This window comes from Molothrus ater, chromosome 2, assembly GCF_012460135.2.
Source record: "Molothrus ater isolate BHLD 08-10-18 breed brown headed cowbird chromosome 2, BPBGC_Mater_1.1, whole genome shotgun sequence".
Taxonomy (NCBI): Eukaryota; Metazoa; Chordata; class Aves; order Passeriformes; family Icteridae; genus Molothrus; species Molothrus ater.
The window spans coordinates 96,545,972-96,573,425 of record NC_050479.2 but is presented as its reverse complement, the minus strand read 5'-3'; the positions used below and the strand labels follow the sequence as shown (position 1 = coordinate 96,573,425).

General features: G+C 41.3%; 1 protein-coding gene across 1 annotated transcript; it reads left to right on the top strand.

Annotated features, from left to right (window-relative positions):
* The first annotated feature begins 1,813 nt into the window (after positions 1-1,813).
* Positions 1,814-26,452, top strand: PLCXD2 (phosphatidylinositol specific phospholipase C X domain containing 2). The gene is made up of 4 exons (XM_036391607.2): positions 1,814-1,916; positions 17,151-17,611; positions 18,792-19,033; positions 21,452-26,452. Exons 1-4 carry the CDS (start codon positions 1,835-1,837, stop codon positions 21,606-21,608), a joined length of 942 nt encoding a protein of 313 aa, XP_036247500.1. The 5' UTR covers positions 1,814-1,834; the 3' UTR covers positions 21,609-26,452.
* Positions 26,453-27,454: the final 1,002 nt, after the last annotated feature.

Genomic DNA, 27,454 nt, shown 5'->3' with positions numbered 1-27,454 from the left:
AGGTAGGAGCAGGACAGAGCGAATAATGTACAGCAGAACAGATTTTTAAAGGAGATAAACTTGCAGGGGTAGGGACTGTTTGGAGCTCCTATGTAACGTAACATAATGTAACCACTCTCTTAGTTGAAGATAAAAATTTATTTATAAGAGAAAATGTTCATGGTCTCATACACACTGCTGTCTCCTACATCAGGGCAAGTGTGGTCTTAATGGAAGGGGGAGCAGGGCTGCAGGACAATGAAATGCATGCCATGAGATGCTACCCTCCATGTTCTTCCTCGAGTGTGAGGGTCAGGAGTGTCTTGTGAAAATTTATAATAAAAATTACACTTGGTTTAAGCCTCTTCAGTATCAAAGATCTAAAAGCAAAATGTCTTTGTTGGCTTCCTTGAGAAGAAAAATGCTGACTCATGGAAGGAAATAGAATTCTGGTTGTATTCTATGAAAATATACAGTTAATGTGTATTTACAAATATATTAAGTTTATGTATATTTTAAATATACAGTTCAACCAGCAGTTTGACTGTATATCAATTAAAGTATTCTGTGAATAATGTGCAAACTGTAATATACCAAATGAAAAATACCTGCCTAATTAAAAAATACTTCCTTACAGACAAAACAGAGGACTTACAAAATACATATCGTTCATGTTTTGTATTCAGCCTTTAGTAATTTGACAGTGAAAAATTATATTTCAGAATTACATTTGTGGGGTTTTTCTTTTTTTTTTTTACTAACGTGATGGAGTAGGTCTCAGTGCTGTATACCTGGTCATCTCTATATCCTATGGGAAGAGTAGGGAAATAGTATGTTTGTACATATTTTTAAGGAGTGGTTAAGAAAACTTGCTCACAAAGCATTATCCTTCAAAGTCACATAAGAATGCAAGGGAGGAAAAGTGTATTTTAGAAGATCAATTTTGTGTATCACAGCAAATCCAGAAATTATTTTGGAGAAAATTCTTTCCCCAATAACTAAATGCAGTGAAAGGTCAAGTGTGAGACTGTCAAGGAAAGGGAATTGTGGAAGAGCAGGTAGTGGGGGATTGTGCTATCTTGCTCCTTAAACCTTCTGCTGCCATGTTGGCTCTTGCCAGACAGTGTGTAAATCTCTCCAGATAACACACTTAACTGACCAGCCAGCATCACAAAACCAAGGTGCTGGCCCTCTGTGTCAGGGGTAGCTTCTCAGGTGCTATGGTAGAGGGAATGGACGAATTTTAGGGGACGGGTGTTTCTCTGATGTGGAACGGCTGAGGGAACTGGGCCTGTTTGGTCTGGAGCAGCCTGAGAGGGGACCTCGTCAATGTCTATCAGTATCTAAAGGAAGGGAGTCAACAGAATGGAGCCAGGTTCTGCTCGGTGGTGCCCAGCAACAGGACCAGAGGCCATGGGCAGAAACTGAGTCCCAGGAAATTCCACCCGAACAGGAGAAAGAACTTTCTTCCTGTGCACTAACCGGGCACTAGAGTAGATTGCACGCACAGGGTGGCATACTGGAGGCATACCAGACCCATCAGGACGCCATTCTGTGCTGTGTGCCCCAAGCTGTCCCTGCTGGAACAGGGCGGTGGGCAGTGGGCACAAAGCCCTGCACTGCCCCGCAGCCGACTCGTCCCGCCGAGATTCCCCGAGCGCCGCAATCCCCGCCCACCTACCACACCGGGGCGCGGGGCTGGGGGCGGGGCGCGGGGTGGCGGCCAATGGTGAGCCGCCGTGCCCCTTGACGTCACCCCGATTACATAAGGGCGGCGGGTGCCGGCCTTGTGCCGGCTCGGCTGCCCCGCCCGCCAGCCATGAGGGAGCGCCGGCGGGGTGGTGCCGTGGGGGCTATGGCCGACGGCAACGCCGACTGGATGGGCTCGCTACCGCCCGCGCTGCGCTCCCTGCCGCTCTCCAACCTCGCCATCCCGGGTAGGGCGGCGCGACGAGGTGTACGGGGCCGGGGCTGTCCGTGCGGTGGTAGGGGAGTCGCCTCGGCCGCGACTTTCAATAAAGTGTTGAGGTAGAGGCTGGGGCTGAGAGGAGCCCTGTCCATCGCAGCTGAGAATGGTGGGCTTAATCTCCTGTAAATACTGCTGTGAGACGCTAACTATTGACCTGCTGCTTTCACTGCCTGTAGAAAAGGTAGCTGTGACCGCTAGCGGCCGTCCTGAGCGTTTGCAGGTGCTTTAAGTAGGGCTGAAGTCGGGTGGGGAGAATGGTTTGGCTGCGTTGACCCAGCAACTGGAGGTTTCTCAAATGGAAGATCTGCTGAGATGGGGCTCTGAGCAACCTGCTCTCGGGGGGAGTCTTCCTGGTCGTGTCAGAGGGCTTGGAACTATGTGATCTTCAGGCTCCCTCTCAATCCAGACATGGCATATGGCATGTCTTTTATACCCTGGTTTACAGATAGATAAGCTTATAAGTGACGACAACAACAGATGACCTGAAACTTATTTACGCTGATTTTCTGTCTCTAAAGGGTAAAAATATTCTTCCTTGCAAATGTCAATAGGGAAGATTTTAGGGGTGGTTACTGTAGCTCCTTCTGATGCTGGATGTTGCAGTCTGGTACAGGCTTGGTTTTCATTTTAGTGCTTTAGCTTGTCACTAGCACTTTGGATATGTATGTTGTAGCATACATACAGTCTCAGGTTGTGTCTGGGGAGGTTCAGGATGGGCATTAGAAGTTTCTTCACAGAAAGGATGATTAGGCATTGGATGGGACTGCTCAGGGAGGTGATGGAATCACTATCCCTGGAGGTCTTTAAGGAAAGAGTGGATGTAGCACTCAGTGCCGCGGTCCAGTTGGCAAGGTGGTGTTAGGGCTTGGGTTGGACTCTGTTATCTCAGCAATGTTTTCCAATCTTCTTCTGATCTATATAGCAGACATTCAGAAATACCTCCCTAGAAACAGAGTAACTTTTTGTGTCAGAACATAGCCGCTTCTCTACATGCTCAAATGTCCTTGAAGCTTATAAAGGGCGGTGCACCTCCTATGCGCTGACTGGTGTGTTACCTGTATCAGAACAGTTAAAATACTAGGTTTCAATCAAAAATGGTGCTCTTTCCTATCTTGACAGTAGCAAAAACTTTTTATGTTCTATTGAGCAGGGAAGTGAGACAGAAAATAAATTCAATGTTCATATAAAATTCTAATGCCAGCAGACTTTGAAACTTCTTGCAAAGAAAGGCTTCTCTGTTTTAGTGAACTCATAAATCAACTTGTTGTAGCCACTTAAAGACTGTGAAACTCTGCAGAATGTTATGATTTAGGTTGTATTACGGGCAATGCTGCTGTCATGTCCAAACATCATGCAACCAGTGTTGCAGCAGAGAAACCAAGTAAATGAGTAGTTGTTTCAGTAATGCCATGGTGCTTTTAGAATGGCCGATGTTTTTTTAAGAGCTTGCAGTACGTGTTTATTTGTGATCAAGGTTGGTGTATCTCCCCACCACTTTCCTGTATATACCTTATGCAACCTGCAAGCAGGCAAAAGTTATTTTGGGTAGATTTTTGTCTTTTTTTTATTACTATTATTTTAGTCCAATGACTGTTTTGCTGAAGTGGGGTTTTGGTGTTGTGCTTGATAGAGCAACCTTTTTGGGAGCCGAAGGGGGGGGGGGTGGGGGTGGGTGGGGGGATGTTCCTAGCAGTGTGGAATACAGGTCGCAGTTGAGGAATCTTTGCAGATGCTGAACAGCAATGGAGATCAGTGTTACCTTCAGAAGAGAGATCAACGGTTGAATGAGAAGCAGTTTTGTCTGTTGCTAACACTGTGTGCATATGACAGGAGTAACCTGCTTTTGTCCGTCTCAGGATACATTCTCCCCTGGAATGATGGACTCCATTGGTTTTGATTTGGGGAGTTTGTTTGCTTCCCCACCAAGCTCCTTGTCATCCTTTGTACATAGGAACAGAGATAGAGCTCCAGGAGTGGAAACCTTAAAACATTTTAACTTGAAATAAAATCAACACTCAAAATCATGACACTGTTGTTATTTTATACTTTGCACTTTGAGGAATTGCAGCATTTAAAGAATTTTTTTTTTGAGAACAAAATGATAGTATCATGGGGCTATTTAAAGTGAATGAATTGAGAGCGTACACACAAAAGAAACATCTTAGATTTAATTTATTGTGTACTACTGTGAGTGGGTAACTCCCTTCTATATTGCCCAAGAGAGCTTCATAGGGTTCTCCTGCTTAATTTGTTGCATACCTTTTGCTTTCAGAGCTGCTTGTTTTCACTGGCTTTAGAAAAGGTAGCTGTGACTTCTGGGAGTGCTTTTAAAGCTACATTATTCTATGATTCCATGAGCTGTTAAATAATGGTGTGAAGCACCCTACTTGATGGTAGAGAAGATCATTCTTTCCTCAGGCTTTAGAACCAACTGGTAGTAAGTAAATAATGTTGAAGATGAGTGTTCATGAGATATATGGGCTGTTTACATAATTATTTAACTCTGCTCAAAACGAAGAGAGACTTTGAAAGAGTTAAGACCCTTGTGTGTGATCAGTTCCCACGTTTGGGCTATTCTGTTACTTCTGTTGGGAAAAACTCTAGCCAAAATGCTAAACCAATATAGTCATTTGCAAGGAAAAGAGATGAGGTTTCCTGTGCAATGTCATGAGAGGAGGAATCTTTTGCAATGAAAAATTGCCAAATACTAAGTAACTAAAATGTCATCAATGTCACAAGCATGCAGCATAGTCAACAAAAATAACCACCTTCAACAAGTGTTGACCTTATGTGAAAGCCTAGAGGGTTTTCTCTTAATTATATTCCAGTAATCCTCTTTGGATGTGGGCTTAAAAATGAACCCTAAAACATTTTGATTGTGGACATGATCCTTGGCAGGGTATTGTATAGTGCTTGTTTAATCTCAAACTGATTTACATTAAAGAATTTTATGAAATCACAACTATGATACTTATATTTTCCTTGGTCATTTTTTTGATCTGCATCTGCTACTTTTCTTATTTCTCCATGTAGAAAAGGAACACAAAAATCTGGAATGCTCTCACTGATCAGCTTTCAAAGTAAATCAGCTAGTTAAAGAATTAGCTGGAGAGCCTAGCTGTTCCTTGCTTGTACTTACATCCTAATAGTTGATAGCACCATGGTATTTCCAGTTTGTACTGTTTCATTTGAACTGCTACAGAAATTTTTAGAAAGGCAGGTATCTTGATGTGGAAAATGTGTTTTATGATAGGCTTTTTGCAAATATTAAAATGAATATTGTGTGTTGTGTTAGAAAGTGATGCTGTATTCTCTTAAGTACTATGTTAAAAATAGTTTTAGGTTATAACAAAATGTTAAAATAGAAACTATGCTATGTAGGATACTTTTTTCTGAAGAAAGGACTCATACTGAGACAGCAGTCACAGGACACCTAAATCTTTCAGAGAAAGAGAATTTCTTGCTCCATTATCAGGAGAAACTAGCTTGGGCAGGACGACGCCATTAGGATTATGAGGAAGAAGCTGATGATGACAGACAGAATCCTGTATTTGAATGGAATTTATGCATCATGAATGAGATGTATGGATATGCAACAGGCTATTGTTTTTAAGGGTTAATCCTTCATTAACGGGTGTCCTTTTTCGGGCTTGTGCTGCCCAGGAAAAGGTACCCGGAGTCCATAACTCTTTGTTTCTATTGTCTCATATTGTCCTAATTCAAATTGTCCAAATTCTTATTACTCTAATGGTATTACTATTTTTATAATTTTATTACTATTGTATTACTCTAATTGTATTACTATTTTAAAATATACCATTTTATTTCTATTAAACTTTTGAAATTTTAAAAACACGTGATTGGTGTTTTTCACACTTGATTACCTTGCTGCTAGAGTCTGAAGTCTCTGCATCTGAAGGTATGGCACCATTTTCCTGTTTAATCAAACTTTTGCATTAATACTTGTATTAGAGCAGGTGAAACGCTTTTTCTGTCTCAGTCTCCTCTGTGTGAGGTCATGATAAGCTCCTTCCTTTTGGTTTGAGACAGCAAGGCAAGGCACTCTAGCAGATGTTCACTGCCAGCTATCAGTGTTTTAAGTATTTTGTTAGTCCAGCCTCCAAGGTGCTGGATGAATGTTATGAGAATAGCAGGCAGTTCTGTTTTCCTTTGGTAATAATACATTTACTTAATCCTGTTTGGACTATTCCAACTTGAAGTATGGATGTAACAGGTATACTTGGAGGTTTGGATCAATCTGTACCCCTTGCTTCATTCCCAGTTCTGGTCAGGATAGCTAGCTATGAGTTTTTCCATGCTGCTGATTTTTTTTCTTTGTCTTCCGGAGAAAACATATGATGGCTAAGGTAGGGATCCACTGCTGCTTGCAGGAGCACCCAGAAGAATTATGGGAACCCTTTAATAAATAAAGTAAGATAATCAAAAGTCATTTCTGTCCCCTGCCTTTCCTTCTCTCCCCCTCCAAATACAAATGAGTGTGTTCCCCAGGCTAACCTGGGAAGGTTTTTGTGGTGATGATAGTTTAGAGGGATTTTTTTATTTTGAGAAGTGGTTCTTGTCAGAAAAGCTGCTTGCAACAGCTACTCACGGAGTTGGGCAAGCCCTAGGGTGGATGCTGTACTGTGTGGATGTCCTGAGGGAGCACAGTCGTTAACCTGAGGTGTCATGGTGTTGCAGATGTGGACAGGAAAGAACAAGAGTTGCAATAGCTGTAGAATAAATGAGTGATTCTTTTCTTTCACATAGTTTGGCTGAAACAAATGCTATTAGTAAAAAGTAAGCTGAGTCATGGAAAAGTTGATTTCAATCTGAACTAAGTTGTTTGATAGGAGTCCCTGAAGAAGAGAGCTAAAAGATGGAAAATTTGGGAGAAGTAAAATGTTTTACTTTAGCACTTTGAAATGTGATACTAAAAAAAACCCTTACACCAGTGGTTTTCTCCTAGGGTGTAAGATTTCTTTTTAAAATTTTTAAGTAAAGATGTTTGTGTTGTAGATCAAACTTGGTATATCTAAGGCTGATTTGAAATAGCTTACTGGTTTTTTTTTTATTATTTTTAAGCTTTTGCCACTTGAAGTCAGTTTTTCAACCACTGGTACACCTAGAGCCAAATGTCACACTCAGCAGAGTGTTCTGCTGCTCTGGAACATGCAGGCTGGGCAGGCTGCCTTTCCAGGGAGAGTTGGGACAGGTCTCCACCTGTGGCTTCTGGTGGTGTACAGGGCCTCTTCTCTCATCTTCTAGTGATCCCAGCTGGTGTGTTCTTGCTTTCTCAGAAAGCATGTGGATGGCTGGCCATAATCTCATTTCTAAGTCATGCAGAGCATTTGGAATGTGGAGCCATTTCTGTCAGCATCAGATTGTACAATGGCTGAGGAGTTTCCTGTGGGATGCTGGGTTGTAGGTAGCCAGAGATGACAGATAAAAAATGGGTTTTACCCTTCCAGAAACTTTTTTTTAAACAGAAAAAATCATATTGACCTGAATATGGCCAGAACAAGACCATATTGGAGACTCAGAACAGTTGGTAAAGTCTTCAACTTGACTGTTCGCTGATCCCCAAGAAGAGATGTGTCCTGGCACTGCTGAAATAGTAAAACTTTGCTGCTCCAAACTATAGCATAGTCAAGCTGCCTAATTCCCCCTTACGACACACACACTCTTGACTTTCTAGCCAACTTGTAATATAACTTTCCATAGTTTGCTCATGGCAGTGTCAGCGTGACTAACCCAAAACTTGCCACAGTACAGTGTGCCACTGTTTCTGCCCTTCCCTGAGAAGTTCATCCCAAGAGCCTCAGTAAGAAGCTTCCTGATTTTGATTTAAATGATCAAAGTACTATGAAATTTTCATCCCTGGAAAACAAAGCTTTACAAATACAGCTGGTAGGCAGTCTTAACAAGGAGCAGCCCTGCTGGCCAAGCCTATGGTTCAGCTTAAAGGGGGGATGGAAGGCATGGAGAGGTGTTTCCTGAGTTGATAACCTGCTGCAAGTGACTGAGTTGGTGCAGTAGTGTGACCATCCTCATGTGCCCCACCCCCTGGAGGTGATGGGGGCCTGAGCATCTTCTGCACAGGATGCCATTGTCCTATCCACCAACTGGCCAACTCTGCTGTCCTGACAGTGTAGCTGTTCCCTAAAAGCCCTGTGAGCTGCTTGACTTTGAGTTGGCTAAGCAGAGCCAAAGTGGTTCTGAAAAGAAGCAGCAGCAAGCACTGTCCAGTTGAGAGCTGGCCACTAGGCTTTGACTGGATTGGATGGTTTTTCTTTTTGTCTGCCTGACCCTGGGTGAGCTGCTGAACTTGCTAATGCTATGATTTTCTTGTTTATTTGTTCATGGGCTGCTGTGGGCTGTGGACATGCGTGCTGAGAGGCGTGGTGGTGACCTTGAGGCTGCATCCTCCTCCGAAACAGTATTCCTATGGAGTTCTCATTAAAAGGATCATTGAATCATCTGAACTGGCCATCTGTTGGATTGAAGCTCAGAGGGAAGAAATATAAGATTTATGTTCTGTTTCACCAAGCTTTATTTTCCCTCTCAATTTAGTTTGCATCTACCAATGAATCAGGTGGTAACCACTAGAAGAAAGTATCTGCATGAGTATAATGATGTTGAGTATGATTGGTAAATGCAGAATTTTCTGAAAAGACAAGTTATTTTACTACTTTGTTAGGCTATTTGATTGTAACAGCAACTCTCAAATATTTTTAGAGAGGCTATTAAACTATCTGGACTGTTACACTGGTGAGAACATTTGATGGAAGTTGTTCCACTGTTCTTAAGTAACCAAGTATTCTTTTTATATGACCCTCTGTGAGGAACTGGTCTGGCAGATGCTAGGTCTGTGTAGAAGCTCCCCTGAAAAGCCAGTCTTAACGCTTATCTTTTTAAAGAATTTCTGTCATCTGTTCAGCCAAAACCAAATTACTCTTGAAATACCACAAAATTTTCTTCAAACAGTATATGAAGGTCCTAATTAATTTGGTTTTCTTCTGGAAAATTTTCTTCCTGTGATTTATTAAAATCTGTACTCTATAGAAGGACTCAAGTGTGTCTGGTAAATGAGTCTGGTAAAGTGTCTTCAACTTGACTGTTCACTGATCTTCAAGGAGAGATGTAAATTAGTGCAGAACATGCCAAAGTTTTACTTCCAATGGAGAAAACTAGTTACAATGTTGATATAAATGCTTGTTGCTCTCCTTCCATGTTGTGAAAGTTTGTTTGCCTGCTTTTCCATCAATGATGCTAAAAGAGGAGAAAGTACTATGTAATAAAAATTTCTCTGTTGCTTTCTCAGAAGAGAATGAACCCTTGGTCCACTCAGTTCTGAGTGGTCACAAAAGAGGAGTTTAGAACTCTAAGCTGAAGGGTTTTTTCCTTTTTGAGTGTGTGGATCCAGTCAGGCTTTGAAATGATAGTGATATGCTGTGTCTTTCTTGCATTCCCATTGCAGACAGCTGAGAATGTTGATAAATGAGAAATCATTGCTAAGTGACCTTAACCTTCAATGGCAATAACTCCAGCCAGTGCCAAAAGTATTTCTTCTGGCTGGAAAGAAAATCAAACTACTCTGACATTGTATTGTGTCTGACAGTTTTAGGTTGTCTTTAAGCTCTTGCATCCCATTGCACTGCCTGATGGCAGTGGGGGAAATCAAGGTAGTTCTTGAATAGAGAGAGGGAGTTTTCCTAAGAGGATTTGGTCCCTACTAGGATTTGTCTTTCTTAATGGGACTGCATTAAGAATATCTAAAGGATTCTTGTAGGTTTCTTAAAATATACTCATCTCTATAGTTTTAGATAATTGATTATCAATAGGATGTTTCTCATTTCTGCTTCATCTCCTTTTGCTGGACAAGTTAGTATGAACTATTTGCTTTTCATTATTGATGAACTTTGAAGACGCTAACCTTCTAATAAGAAAATCTGGATTGTTAATGACCTGAATCCTGAGGACTTCTAGACTTTGAGAGGCACTTTTGCTTATCCTGTTTTTCCCTCAGTTTTGACACACACGGGAGATCTGGTTGAAAAGAACATCAGTGGGATAGCCTTGACTTGCTAGCACTTAGATCCTGTGGTTTTGGATCTTGGTTACTGTTCTTTTGCCCATCTTGGCTGTGTAATGCCTACTGTGTGGGGAATGTACTCTGTTTAGTAAGCAAAGCTTGTGCTAAGAAGTGCAGCATCACTACAGCTCGGGTGAGTCTTTGGTCAAAAGTGACCCTGTAATGTTTTTAAAGGAATGAGTATGTTTTTTTGACCTTGCTTCTTAGCTTCATGCTATGTTAAACATTTGTCTCTTGCAATTTTCATCCTGTTAGTATTCTATTCATGTAAAGATCAATCCAGCTTATTCAGATTTATTTAAATTTACTCACAGCACACTTGTCTGCCCTTGTGCTTTCATTTATTGCTTCTTGGTTGGCCAGATGTTTGCAGAAAGTGTCTTGAGCTGCTGCTTCTGACTAGTCCACAACCTTGGAACCAGGGAGGCTTGCAGTATGCTGAAATATGCTTGTATCCAAAAAAACCCCATGAGTTTTTGTCCTGTTTTCGAGTGATTGGCAGTGCACAGGTAATGTTCTGTGTTGGAAGATCTTTGCACTTTTACATGCTGTATAATCATATTTTTAATATTCCATGAAGGTAAATTTACAAGGGGTTGGTGACATGATGCTAATCTCTGTCCCTCTGCAGTATTTGCAGGAAGTATTATGTGGAAACAAAAGATAGTACCAAATGGTACAGAATCATAGAATATGCTGAGTTGGAAGAGACCCACAGGATCATCAAGTCCAACTGCTGGCCCTGCACAGGACACCTCCAAGAGTCACACCCTGTGCCTGAGAGCATTGTCCAAACACTGCTTGAACTCGGACAGGCTTGGTGCTGTGACCACTTCCCTATTCCAGTGTTTAGCTGCCATATGGGTGAAGAACCTTTTCCCAAGATCCAGTGTAAGCCTGTAAACTCAGCTTTGTGCTGTTTCCTGAGTCCTGTCACTGGTCATGAGAGTGAAGAGCTATAGCTAGTATTTGTTGACATTGGAGGCTTGATAACATTCTGTTGATCAGTGTCATTTGTTTCAGCTCGGGCATGGGTTATTTGACTATCTGTGAGTAAGTAGCATGACAAATTAACATACTGGGAAGTTAGATTTTACTGCAGATGCGATGATAAAAGGCTGCTGTCTACAAATCAGCACAAGGGCTTCAACAAGAAGTCATCCTGAACTGTGAAATACTATCTATTTAACAAATAAATTGAATTGAAAAGTGAGCTGTTAAACATAAAATTAACTTGAGGAATTAGTATAAGCAGAAAAAAATAAGAAGTTTAAAGATATGAATGAAATTTAATCCACAGTTGCAATTACTAGGATAAAATTAAGAGATCTGTCCATCATTTTAAGTCTGGCATCTGGAATATCTATATATACCTATATAATATTATTCTAACTATAACACAGCTTTTGGTAGTTAAATGTCTGGGCATTTGAGGGCATGTGACTTCTTTCCTTGAAGCTGCCAGTCTTTGTCAGATGAAAGAAATGAAACAGAAAAAAAGCTGCCAGATGATTAGCAGTCCCCTAATTTTTGTCTTTGAATGTGCAATCTCTTTCATGAATATTGCAAATTTAATGCTTGCTGCTTTGTGCTGCACATCTTTACCCAATTGGAAGCAATTGGTAAATCATGATCTCTTCATTGTATTGCCTGTGTCTGACTCTGTTTTGGGAAGGGCTGAGCACCAGTCTGCTGCCATGCCACTAGAGCAGCTCAGTAAGGTTTGCTGTCTGAACGCTAATCCGGTCTTGTGTACAGTGATTCCATGTCCTGCATGTGCAGGAACATGCTTTTGAGGTGGTTCAGGCTGGACTTCTAGCCTCTCCTTACCTAAAGGACAATGAAGATAAATTTTCTTGGCTCATCTCTGCCTTTTGACTTCTCAGTGGGTGAGGTGGAGGTTATAAATACCTAGTTTTGTTAGTTGTTTTGTCCACAATCAGTAGGTTTAAGGAATAGCTTTACTATAGGAATAGGATGTTATTTATATTTAAGTTGTTAATTATCATGTGAAATGTCTTGCTTCAATAATTCTTGAGGTTGCTTTTTTCCCTAAGAAAAGTACTCAGCATAATTTGCGGCAATGCACGTTATTTGTGTGGTGGGGAACAACAGATGGTGAGGGATTTTTTACACATGGTGGGGTGAGAGATTTTTTACCAAGACTTTACAGTGTGTGTTGCTGTGAGAGTTTTGTGGTTCTTGCTCTGTCCAGGACCTTCCAGCCTTGCTGCTGTCGCTGGGCAGTGTCCAAGCACCTTCACACGTCCTTGTGTTAGACATTAATTGAGAATCTGTTTAGCAAGCTCTTCCACTGAGCTCCTGACAAAATGGGGCTGGTCTGCTCCATTCCTGCCATGTAGGCTCTGCTCTTTGCCTTTGAGGTTTTATGGATTTGTGTTGGTTTAGGTTATGCTTTTTCAAAAAGAAATCATGCTGCATCACATGTATCAGCAAGCAGCTTGGCTCCTGCCATAGCAACAGAATGGCAAGACTTTATGAGTTTAGAAATAGAGCAAAGGAGAGCAGGGATTATTTTGACATTGTGATGCAATCAGCTTAGCATGTACTTAACATCTAACAGCTAAGCTATGTTAAAAGGCAGTGCCTGAGCTGGTAGTATATCACAGTGATCTTAAAGAAGGGCCTGGTGGTGATGTGGGTCTTCACCTTGCTGTTACCCCACAGCCCCACAAGCATCCAGTGCTGTTGCTGCAGGGTTTCAATTTTTTGACCAGAGTCAAAACATTGTGGGTCCAGGTTTGGCCTAGATATTGGTGACTGGCCTTTTTAAATGACCACTGAAGACCCAACTGGACTTCTGCTGTCTTTCCAGCCTCAGTATTGATCACAGAATGATCAACAGAATTTGTGATGGTCCCCTGCCCTTCTTAGATGGTGATGTGCTACCAACAGTGAAAAGGAGGATACGTTTTGCAAATGCAACTAGTGTTCTGCTTGGTTATATCTAGGTATACACGTTGACTTCGATTTAGGAGGAAAGCTCCATTTCCTAGGCTTTTAGCAGAGCCATGGGGCAGGAGTTAATAGGATCTTCTCTAACTATAGAAGCATGTCACACATAGTTCACTTTCCTGTTAAGGAGCGCGGTTTTTAAAGTATGTGGTGAAAAAGTTGCAATGTGGTGACTTGTTTGGGTTTTTTGTGGAAGGTTTTTTTCTTTTTTAATACTGCTTTCTAGTGCTAGGTTATAAGTAAAATTTGGTTTGTGATAGTGCAGGGAGAAAATTTGCTCTTTGTATCCTTAAAAGCACCTTGTAAGTGTCAAACTGCAAAGGAAAGACTTTTGTAGCTGCTAAGTGAATTATAAGGAAAATGAGTTGTTTTTTGGTTTAGATTTACTTGGACAACTCTGAGGTAACAACAATGTATTAGTGGCAAGATAAAATTCTCATTCCTTTGTAAGTCAGATTTATCAGTTTGAGGGAGCATAATGGTGCGAGTGATTCCTATACGTTCAAGGATGCTGCACTGTCTTAGTTAATATGAAAATATTTCTTATGTCGTTATTCTATGTTATAAATGATCAATCGAAAGCCAAATTATCAAAAAATGCGAAAAGAATTATTTATCATTTTCCACGACCAAAACACGGTCCTCAAAACCACCACAGCCAAAGAGACAGCATCGAGCCCAGGATCGGCGCTGGGTGAACGCAGATCCGACCTCTATCGCATCGAATCCCTCCTGCCCCCGTTCACGAGAGCCGCTTCTAGCGGGGATGTTTTATACAGTTTATTGTGCCCGAGGCAAAGGAGTCCAAGTTTCTTTTGTAACTCTGCTTATTCATAGTTGGTTCTTTCACTGTGCAGAGCTGGACAATCACCTTTTCCTGGTTGATAGCCAGCGTTGATCGAATCCCGGGAAGTCACGTATTCACATGTATCTTTCTGGCTCGGCTATCTTGATCAATGTTATCCGCAGAGCGAGATGATCGCACTTAGGCGGTTTCCGATGACTCGGGATAGCGGTGATCATCACGTCGCGTGCATCTATTCTTGGGCTAAAGTGCCGATCGATTGTTGTCTGGCCTGACTCCAGGAGTTTCGGAGTTTGAATAGACATCTACCTCTCAGGCGGCTTGTGGTCAGAGACTCGTTTGGATTTCACAATCTTTATAAAATACACTCTTTTATAGCATGAATTATTTCTAACATATATTACATTCTACAATGTTAAACTGCCTTCTACAGTGACCTAAACAGAAGAAAAAATAAAAATTGATAGAATTAAGAACTAGGAAAAAACCGAACAAAAAACACAACCAAATGAAAGATTTCTTTGTGCAGAGATACTAATTTCAAGGCAGAAGGCAAGCTCCTTGTGATTAAAGTCTACTTTCCGAATATAGTAGAAGCTTGAATGACTAATTCTGCTGTACAGGGAGATAGGTGAAACTTAAATATTTGTAAACTACAGTTTGAAGCATCATAAGGCTTTTGAAATGTCTTCACTAAATGTTTGCTCCTGGATTTTGTTTGGGGTTGCATGTTTGGAGATGGGAGAAAAAAAATCTAGGTGTTGCTCCACAACTGACAGCTACTTTGTGATGTAGTTTACTGGGACAAGTACTAAAAAGTTGCTTAAGATGGCATCTTTGGCACTTCTCACTTCTGTCTAGAAGACTGAATGGCAAGCCATAACAGAAATTCACTTATACAAATGCTGTGAAGAATTCATGGAGAATTGGTCAGAATACGTTTTATTGTTCATTTGTAAAGTTTAAAAACTCACCTTCACACTACCTGTTCACTGGTTTTGAACTAGTTGAAATCTATGGAAAAGAGTGCATTTAAGGTTATTGAGAAGTGATGTTTAGTTTATGCACAGTCTCTTCTTTCATCTGGATTAAAAATGCCAACAAGATAATCCAATTAAATAATAATCTTGTTTGTAGCTCTGATCTTGCATCACAAAAAATGCATCAGTGTTCAAGTGAGCACTGGTACCCAAATAAAAGGTTTGGATAAAGGAGACTGTGAATGCCTCAAATGTTATCTTGAGATTGAATGTTACAGATTGTGATTTCAAAGAGTTGCAGACTGAGGTAGAGGAGGAAATCTGAGAAAAGCATAGTCGTAGAAGCAGAGACAAACATGCAGGAATGTAAAACACAGGTGCCAAGTCACTGTACCCTGGGGCAGCTGGAAAATGAGCTCCTTGGGTGAAGATGCTTTCTCTACACTCCAGCACAGATAGCAAGTGGGGTTTGGCTTAATGGGCCAAACTCTCATCTCTTATCCTGAAGACAAAGGGTAGCAAGGGCTGTTAGAGCTCCTAATAGCGTTTGTGTTGGGTGGAAATTCACAAGGAAGGCAAGCCTGGAGCAGCTACAGCTTCTTGGCTAGTTTGCTGGTACCTAGTGCAAATTGCCACGAATCCTTGGTAAACCCCAGTCTGTGGTGGATCAGCTTCTGCTAGTCTTTGCTTTATGCTGTTCTGGTACGGTGCAGGCCAAGATACACTGCCTTTTCACTCTTTGTTCTGTTACTGACTTGGCTAAGGTAGGGATATTTCAGTCACTCTGAAACTTTTTATTTTGGAGCTTTGTTGCTTCTCAGGTTTTTTTCCCATTTACTACTGAATTTTCAATTGGAGGTTTTTCTAATAAGCAATAATTTTATATTGGAGATGCAGTTTCTCTGCCCAGGTACAGGTTGTGTCACAGGAGCTTTTTTGGACGTGCATTATTTTGGTTGGGACTGGTGATTTTGATTGTTGGTTGTACTTTTTTGATGAATTTTCTTTTCACCATGCCTTTGGTCACTTGAAAGCATGCTAGGTAAAAGACATGTTCATGAATTTGTTTAACATGAGCTTGGTATCCATCCACACTGTAACTGGTGGTGTGTTCAATCGTTCCTCCTCTAGGTCCAGCCAGTCATTGCCCACTGTTCAAACTACTAATCATTTATCTGCCATCTTGGGGCTAAAGGGAGATGTGCTGATAAGGCATGTGCAGGTGCAGATTCCTCAGTCCATTATGTGAATAAAGAAACCTGTTCCAAGATGTTTGGTGTGTAAGGTTATGGTTGTACATACCAGGTGTAAAATAAAAAATAGTCTCAGATTTTTAAAATTATTCTGGAGTCTCATCCTAGATCAGTCATGTACCAGGCTTTGGGAAAGCTTTGGGGGTTGATTTGTAGTTTGTGAAGGAAGGAATGAAGGAAGGTTAGAAGGAGGTTTACCTTTACCACAGATGTTTGTTTTGTGGTGTTCAGAGAGCATTGAAATTGGGAGTTCATGAAAGAAAGTTCAAACTGAGGACCTTATGAAGCGATATGCGGAGTAAATAAACTCCACAACCAGATATAGTTATGAAGTGGGTATGTCAGCGCCCAGCACAAGCGAGATAGCTCTCGTGAAAACTTGAGGCCTTGAGCCTCAGTCTGAGCCTTATCTTTATTCACAAAGGTATTCCATATGCAATACATTGCACAACTTTTCCATGCATATTCAATCTCTGCCCGCCCTGTTCTCACTTTGCTGGGTAATGAGATCCACGCCCTTCTGGGCATGCGTTGTCTGTTGTCCGCACAGGTGGTCTCTGAGGCTGAAGATTGTGATCTTCCTCATGACTGAACTTTTGAACTTTCTCTTTTGCACATGCACTTTTGGTCCCTTGGTGCTTATCTGAGTACTGTCTGTAGGCCTTGATTAGCTTGGAGACGGAGGAGTCCCTTTATCTGGTTTCTTTGCATCTCTTGGTCTTTTCTGGTATTGTTCTTTATGCAAAAAGCTTCAGAAATTTGCATTTTACTATGCCCTTTGTACCATGGTGGAGGTTTCTTAAGTAAAAAGGTTAAAATTCAACACATAGTTCTACAGGCTAAACTTAAATGCTTAATTCATATTGCTAACTCAAGTGAACTCCAAAAATCTCTATTTCACTTATGCTTAACTCTTGTTATACTGTCAGGGAAAAGTAAGGTGTAAAGGATGGTCTGAAAGACTCACATATGAGCATAATGCTTCTGCACCCCTGTCACACATGTAGGACTTTGTTCAGTTTTCAGGCCACATGGGTACACGTGTTATGGGATAGCCACTTTTTCTAAAATTAATTCTTCTTGGCTTTTTTTCTAGGATCACATGATTCTTTCAGCTACTGGGTCGATGAGAAATCTCCAGTGGGACCAGACCAAGCAACAGCCATCAAACGTTTGGCCAGAATTTCCTTCGTTAGAAAGATCATGAAGAAATGGTCAGTGACTCAAAATTTGACTTTCAAAGAACAGTTGGAAGGCGGGATCCGCTACTTTGATCTTCGTGTATCTTCCAAACCTGGGGAAATAGGACAAGAGATTTACTTCATACATGGCTTGTTTGGCATCAAAGTATGGGATGGGCTGAAGGAAATGAATAGTTTTCTTGAGCAGCACCCCAAGGAAGTAATCTTCTTGGATTTCAATCATTTCTATGCCATGGATGACAGCCATCACCACTTCTTGATCAACAGGATCCGCTCAGCATTTGAATCCAAACTTTGTTGTGTTGAATGTGTAGAATATGTGACGTTACTGTACATGTGGGAGAAGAAACACCAGGTAGGGAAAGGATATTTGATGTTTTTCAAACCCAAAATGTTAAGATTTTAAAGAGACAAGCCAAGTGTAGCTCCCACTCACAGATATTGGACCAAGGATGTTGCTGATGGTCAAGTTAAAGCCCACTAGGGCCTCCTCTATGCAGTGTGCATGTTTTCCTCCATTTACATGCAGCCGTGTATCCCCTCATCTATGCTGTGGCCAGTCTGTCCTGCTCCCAAGCACGTTTGTTAAATAAACTGTAGTGTCCTTGGAGCGTCGTGCTCCTTACAAAGGGTTTTCTCTTCTGGAAGGGCATGTAATGCAGAGTTGTGTTGGTGAGGATTTTATTAACTGTTGTCTTTCTAGCCAGTGTGAAGCATATAAGCTTTAGCATGACTAAGGTATGGATGGAATTTCTTACCTCCTTTGCAGCCATCCAGATCTGCAGAGGTGAGGTTAATGGCTCTTCTCTGTGGTAACTGCTCCCAAAGGTACACAAAAAATGAGAACAGAAAAGGGTTTCAGCAGCAGCACATAATTCTTGAACTGGAAATGAGGCTTTGAGGAATTGTTCTGAACTGATGCTGTCAATGTTAAGCTTCAAGATTAATTTTGTGTAAATGTGGGTGTTTGTAAAAAACGTGTCCTCTTTATGCTGTAGAGAAGCACCTTACAAGGTAAAAAACATTAACTTTGGATTTGAGGGTTTTGCTGACAGCAGGACTGCCTTTGGTTTCTCATGCAGCAAGTGTGAGCACGATGCCAGTATGTCAGTCATGTGCCAATCAGCCCTGCACACTTTGCCCTCTTAGAAGGAGGTATTCAGAAGATGGCAAGGCTGCTAAAATCCTTACCTTCAAGTACAGATAGAATATTTTCTGGCATTAAGAAGTTGCAATACTTTTAGGCTGAGCTCTTTAAATGACAAAGGCAACTTTGTCATTTTAAACTGATGATCCATAAAGCCTGAAGGAATCCTGTCCTCAAAGCTGAATAAAATTATCTCCATCTCCTTTGGCTGTAGTGCAAGAAATATACTCACACTCATGACTCAAGAGCAACTTTTTTGCTTAGTCCTCTTCACTGCTATGCTAGGTGCAACAGTACTGTATGAACATAAACCAATGCAGCAGCCTGTTCAAATAAAAATATAGTAGTTTTGACTTGCTTTGGTTTTTTTCTTTTTTTGTTCTCCTAGGTTCTCATATTTTACCACCACCCTTTGTATCAGGCATATCCCTTCCTGTGGCCAGGTAATAAAATGCCAGCACCATGGGCTAATACAACTAATGTGCACAAACTGCTGCAGTTCCTGGAAACCACACTTGGGGAACGAAGTCGTTATGGGACTTTCCATGTATCTCAAGCAATTCTCACACCTCGAGTGAAAACGATTGCACGGCATCTGATTCGTGGTCTGAAGAACACGCTTGTTCATAGGTAAGGACTTGTCTTGATTGTCTCAGTTCTTTACTTAACATGTTGAAAGAGGCACTGAGCAAGAAAGAAACTAGGAGATGTTTGCTTAGCCTTCTGAAAGCATGCCATTTTGCTCAATACTGTTGTTCATGTAAGACACTTGCAATCATTGAAAATAAAGACAGTGCAAATAATAAAGGAACAGGGTATATATGTGTTTCCTGGTAATTGGAACTTTTGAAATGTGATATGATTTTGTAAAATGTAGGATGGATGTGTGCCTTCAAACCAGTAAATTCATTTCAAACTGGCTGAAGTTGGATTGGGGGGGGGTAGAAAAAGCTTGTGCCACAGAGGAAAATTGCTTATTTCTGGACTTAGTTTTACATTTATCCATACAAATGTCTCAGTAATTTCAGTAACAGTCGGAGATGTATGACCTAGGGCAGTATTTTACCCTGTATTTTAAGGGGGCTGGGGGGAGAGGTTTTCCAAAAATTAGATTCACCATTTGACTCTTTTTAATACCATTGACCATTGTACAATTAATTTTCCTATGAGTAAGGTCCCTGTAAGAGAGTTTTGCTTTGATTAGCACAGAGTGACAGTGATTTTTACTAGTATTAACAGCATGACCAGGATAGTTTCATATGATTTATTTTATAGAATTAACACCTTCTAGCCCATTTGCTAAAAATTACCAGAACTGTAAAAGTCCTCGTGTATATTAGGAAGAAATCTTTACTGTGGGGGTGGTGAAGCCCTGGTTCAGGTTGCCTAGGGAATTTGTGGATGCCCCATTCCCTGGAAGTGTTCAAGGCCACGTTGGGTCGGGCTCAAAGATGTCCCTGCAAAAGGCAAGGGCTGTTAGAATGCGATGATATTTAAGGTCCTTTCCAACCCAGGCCACTCAGTGATTCTGTGAATAAGAAAATCGCTGGTTAGGTATAAATCTCGGCATTTTCAGTCCCGTTCGTGCAGAGGCGTTAGTCCGGCCCAAGCTGTTGGTTCGGTGTCGGGGCCGCACCTGTGCCGGCCGCGCTCGGCACCAGATGGCGCTGGGGGCCCGCGAGCGCCGGACCCTGCGGGGCATCCGCGCCAAGGCCGGGCGGGATTCCTGGGCCACAACTACCAAAGGATCGTTTCATTTCGTGGAATGTGCGAGCAACTCTGTTTCGAGGGACTCCTGGCACAGATCTGTGCTCTAAGCCACTGTTAGCTGGAAGCCTGCCTTCAGTCCGTCCCTTTCTCTCATCCTTAACACTTGTTTGCAATTTAAACCGAAAGTTGCAGATAGCTGCTGCTGTTTGCATAAGCGTGATTACTTGTGTGCATTTGCACAAGCTAGCTGATATGCAAATCTATCCTTGTTTTATGTAGATGCCTCCCTTCTTGTATGGAAATTTTGCCCTGGATTTGAATATTTAAATGTTCTCAGCTCTTGCTAAAGGAGACTTGCAACAAGTCACACTTAGCTGGCTGAAGTGTGGTGTGTCCCTTGGCAGTAGTTATGCCTTCACTCATAGTTCTTGATAAGTTTTTTTTATTGTCCTGATTCAGCAGGCGTGAAGTGGTTTTAAGTTTTTTGGGTTTGCTTTTTTCTCTTAATCGTTCTGTTAGCTAATTTGCTAGCCTAGCATCTTCTCAAAAAATGTATACATGTTACAGCACTAATCTAAATAATGCAAATATATTTAACCATTTGTGTCTAACTGCTGAAAAGCATGGTATTTCATCTTAGAGTGCAAGAAAGCTGGTGCAGACTCCTAACTTGCACTGTTGTCCGAGAAATATTTGAAATTTCTCCCCATAGTAGAATTTCTAACTGTTTAATTCAGTTCCTGACACACCTCTCCTTTAACCAGTTGTAGCAATGTATAAGCAGGATGTTCAACCCCTGTGGAGCTGACAGCTTCGTTCTAGGTTTGGTTTCCCTGACCCCATTGCTCTTGAGTGAGTCTGGAAGCTGGAGAGAATTTGGGAGAAATGCAATGCTGCTGCCTCCAACTTTTTCTCCTGCCTTCCCTGAGGCAGAGGAGGGCAAGGGAGCATCTTGGGCCAGGCATGGCCTTGCTTTGTGTTACGCTGGTTTGCTGTGAAATTGAGCATTTGACTTAACGTGTGCTTGGGTGCAAACAAACCACGGTGCAGAAAATTTTAGTGCAGTGTTAAATCCTGAAGCACAGACTACCCAGTGAATATAGAGGGATTTTGTATGTCTGCTAGTTGGCATTGATGACTGACCAATATGTCTGTTTGATAGCTAATGACCATGTGCTGTGTTAAGCACTCAGCCAATTGCATTTAGGGTGACAGCCCTGATCACAAATATGAGATAATATATTTTGTAAACAGCATGTTGTGTTTGTAACGAGGGGAGTAGGTATACAAAAGTGTCTCTTTTGAAGTGTTTAATTTTCTTTATTTCAATTTCTTTAGGAACCTGCCCATGATTTTGAATTGGGTGAAAGCACAGAAGCCTGGTGTTATGGGTGTTAACATAATTACATCAGACTTTGTGGAGCTGGTTGATTTTGCTGCTACAGTTATTGCATTGAACGACCTCCTTTTGGAAGAGGATGAATCTGCAACTTAAATCCTGATTGCTGTGTTCCACGTGTGCTCTTTAGTAGACATCTTTGAACTATGCTTAATGTTTTACTTGCCAAGTGAAACCTATTGTAATCTCTCTCTCTATGAAAAAATGTTTCCTAGAGGAAACGTGGTTAAACATCATGTACAGCCAGGTCCCTTCTCCTGGAGTCATGTGGACCTCAGTCAGCCAAGTACTGTGTGTGTGCTGCTGTGTCTGTCTGTCTTTCTGTGTGTGCGTGCTCTGTGTGGCTGAGCTGTGCACACATCTGCTGCTGACAGGGACTGGCCTCTGGAGCAGATGTACCCTATTGTGGCACGCATCTCCTTGGTGACCGTACTCCCAGCGCCCGTGTGTGTGCATCCTGCCTGCTTCCCATGGCCAGGGCTCACTCCAGGGATCACTGCTGACCCCATTGGCAGCATGACCAGACTGATAGGGTGGCGTTGTTCTTGGGCCACCTCTGGCATAGCTGGGCTCAGCTGGAGGCTGCTGCTCTATTCGTTATGCTGTTTTAGACACTACCTCTGACTTACTTGAAGAGACAATACTGCTATTGTTCAGGAGGAAGCTGTTAACACTGTGTTAAATATCCAAACTGTCCTTTGGGCCTGAGAGGTGAAGGCTTGACACAATCTTTCTTCTTGACCTCTTTATTTTACTTTATTACTTCAATAAATTAGTTGCAACAGTGCTTAAGTATATTTCTTTTGGCATTAATTTGGAGAATATTTCAGTCTCCAGATTTTGAGGATTATGACTCAAGTCTGAATTCCCTGTGACATATAGGAAACATTAATTTTCCTGAATTACTGGGACATTTAGGAAAATACAGCATAACCTTTCTCTTTTACCTCTTGGTCACTTGGGTTTTTTTAATCCATCAATTTTCTTTGGCAAAAGTCTATCACCCAGGCAGCCCTTCTCTGGAAGGAGGTAGGCCAAGTGGGGGCTTGCTTGATATTCAGGGAACTGGAGCTGACATGGACTGCTCGAAGCCCAAATATTGGATCACTGTGATCTGTGATGGGACAGTGAATTCTGCAGTCAGATCTGAAAACTGTGCTTTTAGATAGAGAGCCACACTTTTTAAGGGAGAAATTTCTCCAGCCTTCACCTGCTTGTGACAGAGTAAGCAATAATCACACAAGCAGAGGAGGGTGTTAGTACTGCTTCTTTCTTTAGTCACATTTATTTTTGTGCTGGTTCACAATGAAGTGTGACCATGTATGTTTGGTCCAATGCAATCATATATTGGTACTTATCAGCACTAAATTTACTAGCTGGCAGTATTCTATAGTCTCATTTATCATTGTTTTTTTAAAAAGCACAAAAGGGACTGATTAGCAGATACTTCTCTGCTAAATCATCTTCCTGAAGAAACTGTTGGTGCACTAATTATTCACTGATTATGAATTTGTATATATCTCTAAGCTTATTTATTATAGAATGGATTGTCTATATACATATTTAATTCAAATGAAAAATTCATCTCCAGATTTATTATTTCTTTCGTTGTTTTATCCTGTGTCTGCCATCATGGTCTGACAGCTGTGAAAAATCCCAGCCTTCTTTGTTTGCTTGTCACAACTCAGGAGAAATGTAAAGGTTTGCAAACCTTCCATGTGAACCTTGGCCGAGTTCAGAGCAGACTGTAATCTGATTTATCTGTTGTTTGCATGGCTTTCATTAGAGTTCCTTGAATTTTTTAACTGAATCGTTTCTCAGAGGGAGTTGGAGGTAGGGGAAGCACTTGTCACTCAGTCTCCTTTCCACTTGTGTCTCAGTGATCAGGGACAAGTCATAAAAATCAGGGTTTGGGAACTATGTTCAAATTTCTAGTTTAATACTTCTTTTTAAAACCACAGCAGAAGGTTTTTATTAGGTTTGGTAGTTTTTTTTTCTTGTTGATGAAACCATCACAACCTGTTTTGAACAGTTCTGTTCAGTCTGCAAGTTTATTTAAAATACCTGGGTTTTCCTTAGCTGAATTTTATGTTTGCTTTACAACTGATTTACTCATGGCCCCAACTGAAACTCCATGTGGATTTGGTATTGTTGGTTTTCTTCTGCAAATTGTCTTGATGCTCAGAGTTCAATTGGATGTTAACACCAAGGCTGTGGGTTTCATCCCTGTATGGGCCATTCATTTAAGAGCTGGATTCATGACCCTTACGGGTTGCTTCCAACCCAGAATATTCTGTGATTTTCTAACCTGGCTTGAATGCCAGTGAGGCAGAAATAATACCGTTGCAAGGTTCCCCTGCAGAACCGGAAGACAAAGCAAGATGAAGTGAGTATGATGTTTGTATTTGACCCTTAATATATTTTGTACTGTATATATATATCTGCCTCAAGAGAGATTTATTTGGCTTAACCAATATTTGTATTGTGTGTGCACAGTAATGACTAGTATTAATCCTTCTGCTGTATTTATTTGAATAGAGATGGGATGGGCTCAGGACTTTGGTTACACATTTTTAACTGCAAACTCAGAAGTTTTTCTAACGTATTGGCTGTTAGTTCTTGCGTCATGAAATGTGCTGGGTATTAAGAGTGTTAGCAGAGGGAAAAGAAATGGAAAATAGATTTAGTATTAATGGTTTGAGTATGTGGGGGGGGAAACATTTCTGTAAGTTTGGCCTGTCAGCAGAGAATTGTGTGTCATTTCAGAGCTTGGTGGTGTGCATCCAGTGTGAGGAACCTGACAGTCTTAAATGGTGAGTTGGGCAGTTGGCAGGTCTATGACATGACATCTCCCTTGGCTGCTCTGGGCAGCATTCATGCTGATGTTTAGAATTGGTCCTAGGGTTGTCCGGAACCATCCCAAGCAATATGAACTACCTTTCATGTATTCTGTTACACAGAGAAAAGCTATCCATATAATGGGCTTATCTTGCTTACTCAACACCAAAACATATTCAGACTTCCTCATGCTTTGCAAAATTGAGCTCATCTAGGCTTGGACTTTGGGTTGTGGACTCTATTTTCCAGCATTACAAAATTAAAAGGTGTGCTGGGCAGGAAGGGAGGAGCAAGGAAGTAGGGCAGTAGTTTGCATCCAGTGCCCACACAGTAGGTGTGGCAGTGCTTAGCCCAGTTCTGGGCAGCAGAGTGAAGCAGGTCTGGCAGGTGAGCAACAACCCTGCAGCTCACACTGAGGCTCTTGGCCACGTCTGGCCCCTGAGCAGTCTGCTCCTGAGGTCAGCAAATAACAGCCTGCAAGGTCAGGATGTGTGAGCTTGAGGAGAGTAAAGATGGGTGTGAGCACAGGAGAAGGTGGGAGGTTCTTACTGTTAGTCTAGATGTATGTCTGGTGAATACAGTGGTTTTAGTCTTGCTTGTATATCGATAAAGCAGTAGAGTTCACTTTTAAACAGGCTGGGAAGAAAACCTCCCCAGAAAAATTGTTCTGACCCCATGACCATTTGGTTGGTGCTGGGAGAGGAGAAACCAGAAAACAAGCAGCTGCTTGAGGCAAAGTACTTAAACTGTGTATTTTGGCTCAAACAGGAGTAGGGCTTCTGCCAGCATGCTCATCTATTCTCATCTGGCTAAGCCTTTGGAAGTTGTTTCTTTGTGTACTTCTCTCAGGTGTCAGAGTTCATTGATGCATCATTTAGCAGACCAAGATTTAGGACTTAGATAGATAAGATTTAGGTCTTAGATAGATAAAGAGATAGAGGGCATGGATATTTTGATTTAGGGTTGGGTTGCCTATGGAAGTCTAACTGAGCATGTGTGACTTGAGTTTTACTTAAATATGCAGTATTTAATATGACATCCATATGCTGTTTTCGTAAGACTTTCATCTCGACTTGAACACATAGTTACCAAACCCTAATAATCAGAATTTTGGTCAGAGGACCACTGTTTGGGACAAAACTTCAAGCAACTTTTCAATACTTGTTAAAGCACAGAGAAATTGTCTAATATGGGGAACAGAACTGACTCAAAATTATTTGAAGTATAGATTAGGTCTAAATGAAGTTCTTTTGGCAGTGAAAAATAAGATTTTTTTTTTTCTACTTCTTTGACAAATCCTTATTCCAGCTTTGGTTCTTAGCTCAACAGATGGGTAGAAGAGCCAGAGCATATGGTGAGAAGCAAATAAATTTTATGCTAAGGACATATATGTAGGACTAACTGTAGTAAGAGTATGATGATTTATTTAATGATACCTTTAATGGTAATCCCATCTGCTCTTTGGTTTAGGCTGTTAAATCAGTCTCTTTTGCATTAAAAATAATCAGTCCCACTAATTCAATACATCTGTTCTGTTGAAGTGTGTTTACTCCTAAATGCATATTTATTTTTCTAAAAATCTTACCAAGTAAACTGCTAAACTGTAGGGACTGCAATAGGAATATCAACTCTTGAACTGTATGCTGAATCTGCTTATATTTTATAGCCATGAATCCTTATGCATTATGTGTTGTCCGTTTAAGTGGTACTTCTCTTACCCTTTGTTAGACCTGTCATACCATCTACATTGAACTGCAGTGTATTCTTAATTTTGAAAGAAATGTTGATCAGCACATCCTATATAAAAATAATTTAGATGGTTTTTTGATTTTTCTCAATGTCAAATATATTTTCCCGATGGATTTTTTTTTTTAATTTATACTATGGAAGGGTACCGAGGGGACCAGGTGAAGAGGAGTTGCCAATTCTCAGTATTTTGTGCAGTCTGTCTTCTTATGGCAGTTTGTGCTTTACCCACCTGTCTGATTTTGTGAAACCAGGATGCCTCATCTGAACTGCAGATAAATTTGGGGCTTTACATCTGTTTCTTCTGCTTTATATCATTGATAGTTTTAATCTTGAAAATAAAAAGTACAACTTGAGCTACTCATCTTTGCTGTGTGTTCTGTACTGCTGTTTTGATACATGATGATTATGTTGTAAATCAACTAACATCAGCTGAGCTGAGTAACTTCTCTGATGCAGAATGGTGTCGTGGAAGGTTGCTTTGGGATTTTTTTTTTGATCTCGCTGTACTTGTGTTCCCTGACGAGGCAGATGCAGACAGCATCCTTATTTTAGGATGTGCTGACAACTTCTCAGTGCAAGTAGTAGTGCAAAGTGATTAGAAATCAGTGTGTGCTTGCACTTGTGCATACACACAGCTAACATCTTTGCCTGATTGCACTGGGACAAAAGCATGCTAATCATGGATCCAGTTCTGTCCTGGAAGGCAAGTACAACTTCTGTGCAGCCTCTACTGCTGTAGCACAGGTGCTGAAGATCCATTGTAGTACTTGATCAGGAAACGATCCAGAAACAAAACATTGATAATGATTCCTGGAGCCTGGGCTAATGTCTCATGCTTGTCACTTGACCAGTGAGATCAGACACACCCTTCTTTTGGGTTGCTTTCAGCGTGCCTGTCTTGAAGATGTGGGAATACTGGAGGTGGGGGGAGGGAGAGAATGGATGGTCCTGATGCCCTCATGTTTTCAGACAGTTGTGACAGAGCGGGAGCTATCTGTAGATATATTTTTTTTTAAATCCCAAAGTTAGAGCTGGAAATTCTGAGCTTAATCACTACCTGTTGTCTCAGACCTCAAGGCAGGTGTTTGCAAATCAGCCTTCATTAGCAGTGACTCACACAAACCTAGCCATTGGTGTCAGTAATGTCTGCAATGTGCTGTAGGCAGGGAGTGTGCCACTAGTTTTTTTCAGAAAATACCTATGAACATGAATCTAAAGTGACTGGCATAAGCTGCCAGTGTGTAAAAAGTTGATGGCTAAATAGCTTGGAGTGGCACTGTGGCTTCCACCCCCCCCCACCCCCACCATGAAAATTATGTACCTTAGAGGGGACTTCAGGTGCAAGAGTGAGCACG